The following is an 8,899-nucleotide window of genomic DNA, read 5'->3' as shown; positions in this document are numbered from 1 at the left end:
GGGGGGGAGGCTGAGGTGAGTGGATTGCCTGAGCCCGCGGGTTCGAGACCCGCCTGGGCAGCAAAACCTCATCTCTATAATAAATCAAAAAATAAACCGGGCGTGGTAGCACGCGCCTGTAATTCTGGCTACTCGGAAGGCTGAGGCAGAAGGATCGCCGGAGCCCAGCAGGTCGAGGCTGCGGTGGCCAGGAGCGGCCACTGCACTCCAGTCTGGGCGACAGAGTGAGACTCCAACTCAAAAAAAAAAAAGAAGAAGATAAAATGGATACTGATCAGGAAAAAAAAGTGCACATTACCAATATCAGGAATGAAATAGTGATATCACTACAGATCCTACAGATATTAAAAGAATAAGAGAATACTGTGAACAAACTAAGTAAATGGGGAAATATAACCATGTTCATGGATTGTAAAACTAAATTTAATTTTTTTATTTTCTAGAGATGAAGTCCCGCTCTTTCATCCAGGCTGCAGTGCAGGTACTATCAAAACTCACTGCAGTCTCAAACTCCTGGGCGCAAGTGACTGTCCTGCCTTAGCCTCATGAGTAGCTGGAACTGCAGGTGTGCACTGCCATGCCCAGCTAATTTTTTAAAAAATTGTTTATAGTCAAGGTCTTGCTTTATTGCCCAGGCTGCTCTTGAGCTCCTGGCCTCAAGCGATCCTCCCACTTTAGCCTCTTGAGTTGCTGGCATTGCAGGCTTGAGCCACTGCACCAGGCTCAGAATTAAATTTTCTTTTTTTAAATTTTAATTTAAAAGGTATGGGGTATAGAATTCAGGGTTAGGTATACAAATGTTCATTATGCAGGTACCCTTGTTGATGAGGTATGCCCCCTTCTCCCCTGGCAGATTCCCACTACTGCCAATGCCACCCCATGCCCCTCCCTTCCCTGCAGTTTCCCACTACTGCAAAGAAATATTTTTAAGATGTTGGTTCTTCCTAAATTTATCTTAAGATTCATTATATTCCCAATGAAAATTTGAAGACTTTTGGGGGAGGGTAAATATTGACAAGCTCATTTTAAAATTTATTTGAAAATGTAAAGACCACAGACTAGCCAAATCAACTTTGGCAAAAGAACCGTATTGAAGGATTTATTGATTTCAATAATACTGATATCAAGATTTATTATAAAGCTACTATAGTCCATTTATGTACTGGCATAGACAGATGTAGATCAGTAGAACAGACTAAGTCCAGAATTAGATCCATAAATATATGATCAATTAATTTTTTGATAGAAGTGCTAGTTCAGTTGGGGAAAGTGTAATCTTTTTATCAAATGGTGCTAATACAATTGAGTAGTGGTATGCAAAAATATGAACCTTAACCCTTACTTTATATCCTATACAAAACTTAACTGGAAGTGGATCATAGATCTTAAGAGCTGAAACTTAAAAATTTCTAAAAGGAAAGCATAAATTTTAGTAACTATTTTGTAAAGCATTTCTTCAGTGGGACAGAAGAAAACATGAACTGTAAAAAGAAAAAACAGTAAGTTGCACTTTAACAGACGTTAAGGATAGCAATGCAAGATGGCAGCCACTACGGGCTCAGGAGTAAAAGTCCCTCGCAATTTCCGACTGTTGGAAGAACTCGTTGAAGGTCAGAAAGGAGTAGGAGATGGCACAATTAGAGGGGGTCTAGAAGATGACGAAGATATGACCCTTACAAGATGGACAGGGATAATAGTTGGGCCTCCAGGAACAATTTATGAAAACTAAATACGCAGCCTTAAAATAAAATGTAGACCTAACTACCCAGAAGCACCCCCTTTGTGAGATTTGTAACAAAAATTAATATGATATGTAGTTAATAGTTCTAATGGAGTGGTATACCCAAGAGCCATATCAGCGCTAGCAAAGGGGCAGAACTCACATAGCATCAGAGATGTCCTGCAAGAGCTAATGATTTCTAGAGAGAGCATGAAGCTCCCTCAGCCACCTGAAGGACAGTGTCACAGAAATTAATCACAAAGCCAGCCACAGGCCCCACTCCTTCCCTTTTAGATTTACTCAGTCTTCATTTTCCACAGTAGTAAGGTTTCTAGATATGTCTTATAGACCTCAAAGTACTGGAAAAGAAGCTCCATTTAAAGGCACTTTATCTTAAGATACTGTAAATGATGCTAATTTTTTGTCAATTTGAAACATACAAGTTGTGCTATAACAAATTATCCTGTCAAGTGTTACCACTGTCCATGTAGTTGAACTTCTGGGATCAAGATAGTCTATTTAAACTGATTCCCTGATTCCCATTGCCACTGGTGGGGGCTCATCTAACTCAACTGTGAAATGACATGTCACACAATCACCTTGCTGCTGATTACATGACTTCCCACTCTTCCCAGCCCTGAGCTCGTGGAAGTTGTTAGAGCTTATGTGAAGGTTTCACGTTGTAGTCTGTGGGACTGCTGCTAGGTGTGGAGCCCTTTGCCTAAGCCCCTGTCTCCTTCTTTAAGTATTAAATGATGCACCTTCTAAGCCTCTCCCTTACCCTGTCCTTATCTGAAGCATCGATTGTAACTCTACCACTCCCATGCCTTCAGTGAGGAATTCAGGGCTTTCCACATCTCTCCCACACCTTTTGAGGGGTGCTGCTTTCCCCTGCTCCTCCACAGTCCCTTTCTGCACCATCACCACCCGACACTTGCCATGATGCCTCCTGCTTGTGGCTGGAAGCCATCAGGAAAGTCTGCCCTCCCTCGTTTAGTTCTGGGACCACACCTGTCCACTCTCCACCAGCCTGGGAAATGAATTTGGGGTCCTCGGCCCTGCCACATCAGCTGATGTGTTTTTTAGCTCAGGTTTTGACAAGTGAAAAGCACAGTCACCAGGGTTCCTCAGACCTGCCAACTCTCACAGTTGTTGGTGGTTAGACTTGGAGAGAGGCCACATGAAGACACTTGTAAGCATACATGATTCTTCTGAATTGTTTTCTTTTCCTGCAATTGCTTTTGCTTTTAGCAATGGCAGGAGTTTTAAACAGGGCTCCCATTCGATCAGCCTTGCCACCCACTGGGATCTACCTTGGATGTGGCAACTGAAACAAGAGATCTTTAACTTCAGCACATGCTCTGGTTTGGGTGCTGCTGCTACTGCTTGTGAACCTCAGCAGGGAGAAGAACAGGTTCATGTGCACAGTAGGCTGAGGCTGGTGGGCTCAACTCCACACATCCTGCGTTTTCCACTTTCTGTTCAAGACTACTCGATGCTGATGTGTGGATACATACCGAAATAAAAGCAATCCATTGTGTACTCAAGGTTTCTTACTTTAGTATTTGTGTAAAACTACCTTTGAGCAGCAACCATCAAGTATGCAAGCAGTTGATATTTACACTTATCTTTTTCTGAAGGAAACATTAGTTCTAAGGATTTAACATCCTGTAAGTAAAGTTGAGCCTAACAGTATTCTATGAGCAACATTTTTATTGTCAGACCATTACCTGATTTTAATATACTTATATAATAGTGTGTGTTAATATTAAAACAAAACAAAAGTTAAAGGTTTTGTTTTTTGAAAGACATTTACACTGTTTTACAGCATGGTGACTATAGTTAATGATAATATATTGTATTCTTAAAAAATGCAAAGAGAGTGGATGTTAAGTGTTCCCACCACAAAAATGGTAACTATGAGATAATGCATCTGTTAATTAGCTACATTTAACCATTTCACAGTATATATGTACTTCAGAATAAATACATACAACTTTATCTGTGTCAATTTAAATAAACAAACAACTTGAAGAAAGAAAAGACAAAAAAATGAAAAGGTAAGCTACAGACTGGGAGAAAGTATTTGCAAAACATGTTATCAGGCAAAGGATTTGTATCTAGAATATTTGAAGAATGCTTACAGTTCATTAATAAGACACTTTTTTAAAATGATAAAAATATTTGAACTGGCAATTCACTACAAAAATATACTGTTGATTGTAATGAAAAATGATACAACCACTTTGGAAAACAATATGATAGTTTCTTTAGAAATTAAACAGACATCTACATCCCTACCATATTGCTCTAGATGTTTACCCAACATAAATGTTTTCATACATCATATAACTACAGAAAAAATTATATACAACTATTCATAGCAACTTTATTTGTAATAGCCAAAAACTGAAAGCATCCCAGATGTCAATTAAAAACTGAATGGATCAATAAATTGTGAGTCTGGGTTCGGTGGCTGTCTGTAATCCCAGTACTTTGGGAGGCCAAGGCAAGTGGATTGCCTGAGCCTGTGGGTTTGAGACCAGCCCAAGCAACTTGGTGAGACCTCATCTCTGCAATAAAATTTTTAAAAAATTAACCAGGCATGGTAGTGTGTGCCTGTAGTTCTGACTACTTGGAAGGCTGAGGCAGAAGGATTGTCGGAGCTCAGCAGGTCGACACTGGGGTGCCCGTGGTGGCTGTGAGTGTGCCACTGCACTCCAGCCTAGGTGACAGACTCCAACTCAAAAATAAAATAATAAATAAATTGTGATTCAGCCTTAAAATGGAATAAAATTCAGGAATAAAGAGGAAGGAATTACTGATATATGCAACAGGTGTATGATTCTGAAAATAATTACAGAGTGAAAAAACCCGGACCAAAAATAGTGTGATTGTGTTTAAATAAAATTTTAGAAAGTGCAGACTAATCTGTAGTGGCAGAAAGCATATCATCAGCTGCCTAGAGTATAGGAGGAGGAAGGAATGGATTACAGTGGGGTGTGAGGAAACTTTTGGGGGACTCTTGGCTTTACAAATATACAACTGTCAAAACTTACCAGATTTTATATTTAGTTGCAGTTTGTTTTGTGTCAGTTATACCTCAATAAGGCTATAAAAATGCTGTGGTATAGTAAAATAGCGTACTTCTTAGATTAATTTTAGAGTGTTATTTTATTAGAATTTGAAGTTTGCTATTAAGAGAAAATATTTACTTAAGTGAAATTTACATTATAAAAAGACAACTGTTGATTATTTGTAAGGAGAAGTATGTATTGTCATGGCACTCACAGGTGTTTCTTGGTTATTGTCCTCATTTACATAATCTCACTAAACATTTTTAAGATTAAACCTAATGGAGGGAAGCTTTAGTATTTCTGCTATGGATGTATTTATTCTGTCGTTCAATGTATGAAATAATAAGGGGAATATTTGGAGAATAAAGAAGATGTTTATACTTTTATCTTACCAGTTTTTTTCATGTGTCTGAAACATGAGTGACAACTTACTGATGTCTTAATTTTGGTTGCTGACCATTAGGAGCTTATAGTTCAAATGTGAAAAGGAAAAGCAAAGTGTAGTATATACACAAGAGATGTTTCTAATGATTGTACATGAGTGACCCTTAGGAATATAATGAATGAGAAAGAACAGAGAGAAATAAATGAGGTGATTATTACTGGATGAGGTGAATTGGGGATAGACATCAAAACAGGGAATAAACAATTTTTTGAATTAGATGAATTAAGCGGTAGGGAGCCAGTGAAGAGATTTGAGAAGGGCAGTGACCTAGTCAGAGTGACAGATAACACAGATTTTTCTGAACTATGGCATTTTAGATTGATTATATAAGAAATAGGAAGCAGAGTTTCAAAAGATGAAAGTTTTCAATAGCAAAAGGATTATAATACAAACTCTAAATAAAATGGGGGCATAAGTTAAAAGAGTGGTTTAGGAAAGAAAGATATATAAGTAATGAAAGCAACTTAAATGGAATTCATGGGGAGTGAAAAGTCAAAGATAACAATGTGATTTTATGCCTGAAAAACTGAGGTGTTTTTAAAAATAGCTTTGAACTAAAGTATATATTCAAGCACAGTGGTTTTTTAGTTTTTTTATTTGATCTCTAGTAAGAAGTACATTTTATGTCATGACCTAATACATACATTGTGTATGCACTTACATATATAATAAAACTCCCATTAATTATATATAAAAAATTCTATGATATCATGGGTGATACTCTCGATACTTTTTATTCTTTTTTTTTTTTTTCAATTTTGATTATGACCTACTGAGGTGTTTTTGCAATTCACTGAGTCATAACACAGTTTGAAAAATATCCCTGGAAAAGCCTTGGCACTTAAACCAAAAAAAAAGTACAAAATGTTCATTGTAACATTGTTGATAATAATGAAAAATTACAAATAACTCTAATAGAGAATTAAAAATAAGTTGTGTTGCATTCATTTGGTAGAATATAATACAGAAACTAGATATGACTGTATTGTGTGGATGAATTTGAAAAACATGATGTTGAACAAAATTAGCTAGTTGTAAAACAATAGCTGTTTCTCAATCTTTAAAAAATGTGCAAAAGAAATACTCTCTGTTTATGGTTATAAACATGAGAATAAACATAAAAACATGTATGAGAATAAAAACACCAAATTCAGGTAGTGGTTACCTTTGGAGTAAGAGGGAGAATGGAATGAGGGACACACACAGGAGGTGATTCAACTGTTAGTGATTTTATTTCTTAAACCTGAAGTCTGGCAAAATAATATGTCAAGGCTAGCTGAAATGGATATTATTTATGTCATTCTACATCTTTTTCTGTGTTTAAGTATTATGCCAGTAATACTAAATATAAATAAATTAAAAGTAATAAATATTGTACAATATTAAAGTTTTTAAACTTTTTTAAACAAGCTTTAAAAGAGGCTGAGCCAGGCATGGTGGCACACATGTGAAGTCCCAGCTACTCAGGAGCCTGAGGGAGGGAGGATCACCTTGGGCCCAGGAGTTTGAGGCTGCAAAGTACTATGATTGTGCCACTATAGTCCAACCTGGGTGACAGAATGAGACCCTGAACCTGTCTCTAAAAAAACAGGAAAGAGGCTACTACTTTCTACCCCTTCTTACTAATACAATTCTAGGATGAATAACGCACACCCTACTTCATCCAAGATTTCTGACTTAGATATCTCTCTCTCTCTCTTTTTTTCTTCAACAGTTTTGCTTTAAGAGGAAACTAATAATGAACCCAACTGGGATTAATGATCTGATGCCTCTTTAGCACATTGAATTTTACTAAACAATTTCTTATGGCTACTAAGAGTTATATTTTAATCACATTCATAGAAACTCAATCTAACCAGCAGATGAAGAGACTAGCGTAGTCCTCTTTCACATTGTTCTTTTGAGGAAACTGGTTTTCTTCTCTGGAAACCCACTGTACTCAAAGATAAGGTGTTGGACTAAAGGCTCCCTTTAGGTCACTGCTAGTTCTAGCATTCTAGGATGCTAACTCCAGAGCTTTCTTCTGTTAGATTGTTGCTTCTTTGAAAGCAGGCTGACCTGCATAATATCGCAGAATAATGCAGTTAGTTATTTTATGTTAAAAATTAATTGAAAGAATGGTCAGCACAACTTTGAATTCTGTGGTGCACTTTCCACAGATGCTTCTGTTTGTACTGTGTTGGTTAATAGCATGACGCTTTCTTTTCCATCTTTAGTGATTTAGAATCTAGAAGAGAAGTAAAAAAAGAAGAAGGTGAAGCTTTTGCACGAGAACATGGACTTATCTTCATGGAAACATCTGCTAAAACTGCTTCCAATGTAGAAGAGGTAAATATGAGGCCTTTTGAAATGTTCATTATCTTTTTACTTAAAAGAAGTGTTTTGTATACCTTCATATTTGTTCATCAGAAAATTTTCTCTCTTTGAAATGCCTTGTAGCATTAATCTTCTGTTAGATTTTAATTATATGCTGCACCTTCTCTTAAATCTTGAGTGCTTTAACACATCTTTGTACATATTTTCTCTAAACTCTTCTTTGTGTTGCATGGCAAAGAAATAAAGAACACTAATGAAATTTGGTAATGTTTCAAGGCACCAAACATTTGTAGCTATTTAAATATAAATATGAAATGTATATTTAATAGGAAAATATTACGTTATGACTCTGTAACATTATGCAAAGCATGAGAATTCTGCCATCTTTAATAGGTAAAATTTGCATTATCAATTTTTATTTTCATTGATCAACCTGAACTGTTGAAAGTTTTTGAACACAGTGTATTCTTTTATGCTATATTTGTTTGGATATGGTATTTGCATACTAAAAATAGATGATTCAATCATTTATTTTCTGTAAGGCATATGTATTACTATACCTTTATTTGATAAAAAGAAGAAATGAGGCTAAGAAAACAAGTAGCTTACCCAAAGTAGTGCTTAGTTTCCACCTTTCAGGTAATAACAGCTTGTAAGAGCAACTGTGGAAAGAGGTTCTAAAAAACGAATGATTGAAGCATCTCACTGTTCTAAGGATAAGAGAGGAGGGGGTCCTAGGCAGCAGCAAGCACTGTGTCCTTGACAAAGTAAGCAAAATGTTTACTTGTCAGTAGACATTTATCAAGAGTGATACTTGGAGCTCTTTGAATTAGCTCTTGAACCCAGAAATTGACTACAGCATTGGTTTTTCTCTGAAGAATTCCATTTTATACAGTCACGTGTCCCTTGACAACAGGGATGTGTTCTAAGAAATATATTGTTAGGTGATTTCTTCATCATGTGAACATCATTGAATGTACTTATATAAACTTAGATAGAGTAGTTGCTACACACCATATATAGACCTTCATACCTGAGGAGTAATATAGTGGGGTGACTTCCTTTGGTTTTCTCTTTGCCTCATACCCTAGACCAGGTGCTAGAGAAACTGGCAACTGAGAAAAACCAACAGGAACAGAAAAACAAAAAGTCTGTTCTAACCAAAGAACCAGGAAAGAGGCCACTTGGCAAGACAGAACGTTCTTAGGAAGTAATCATTCTGCTGCAGCAGCCAAACATCACAGAGAAAATTGTGGTTCTACTTCTACCATTATCCTCACCTGGAAGTAATGAAGTGACATCCTCCCTTCTCCCCAACTTGCACCACTATTTTCCTGTAGG

General features: G+C 36.8%; 2 protein-coding genes across 4 annotated transcripts in view; both read left to right on the top strand.

Moving 5' to 3' along the window:
* RAB2A (RAB2A, member RAS oncogene family) overlaps positions 1 to 8,899 on the top strand; it is a 94,964-nt gene that overhangs the window by 59,884 nt on the left and 26,181 nt on the right. For 2 of the 3 annotated variants that reach the window (XM_008052873.2, XM_008052874.1), the window contains one exon: positions 7,459 to 7,570. The exons of the other annotated variant lie outside the window; for it this stretch is intronic. In XM_008052873.2, the coding sequence (XP_008051064.1) occupies positions 7,459 to 7,570 (112 nt within the window). The remainder of the gene's footprint in view (positions 1 to 7,458; positions 7,571 to 8,899) is intronic. 3 annotated transcript variants of the gene reach the window in all.
* LOC103254894 (ubiquitin-conjugating enzyme E2 variant 1-like) lies at positions 1,434 to 1,975 on the top strand. The gene is made up of 2 exons (XM_008052875.2): positions 1,434 to 1,710; positions 1,837 to 1,975. The coding sequence occupies exons 1-2, from the start codon at positions 1,541 to 1,543 to the stop codon at positions 1,973 to 1,975; spliced, it is 309 nt and encodes a 102-aa protein (XP_008051066.1). The 5' UTR covers positions 1,434 to 1,540.

Source organism: Carlito syrichta, unplaced genomic scaffold, assembly GCF_000164805.1.
Source record: "Carlito syrichta isolate Samal-C Ts95f unplaced genomic scaffold, Tarsius_syrichta-2.0.1 Scaffold287615, whole genome shotgun sequence".
Classification (NCBI taxonomy): Eukaryota; Metazoa; Chordata; class Mammalia; order Primates; family Tarsiidae; genus Carlito; species Carlito syrichta.
Note: the sequence above shows the minus strand (reverse complement) of the source record. Positions and strands in the feature narration are given on the sequence as shown.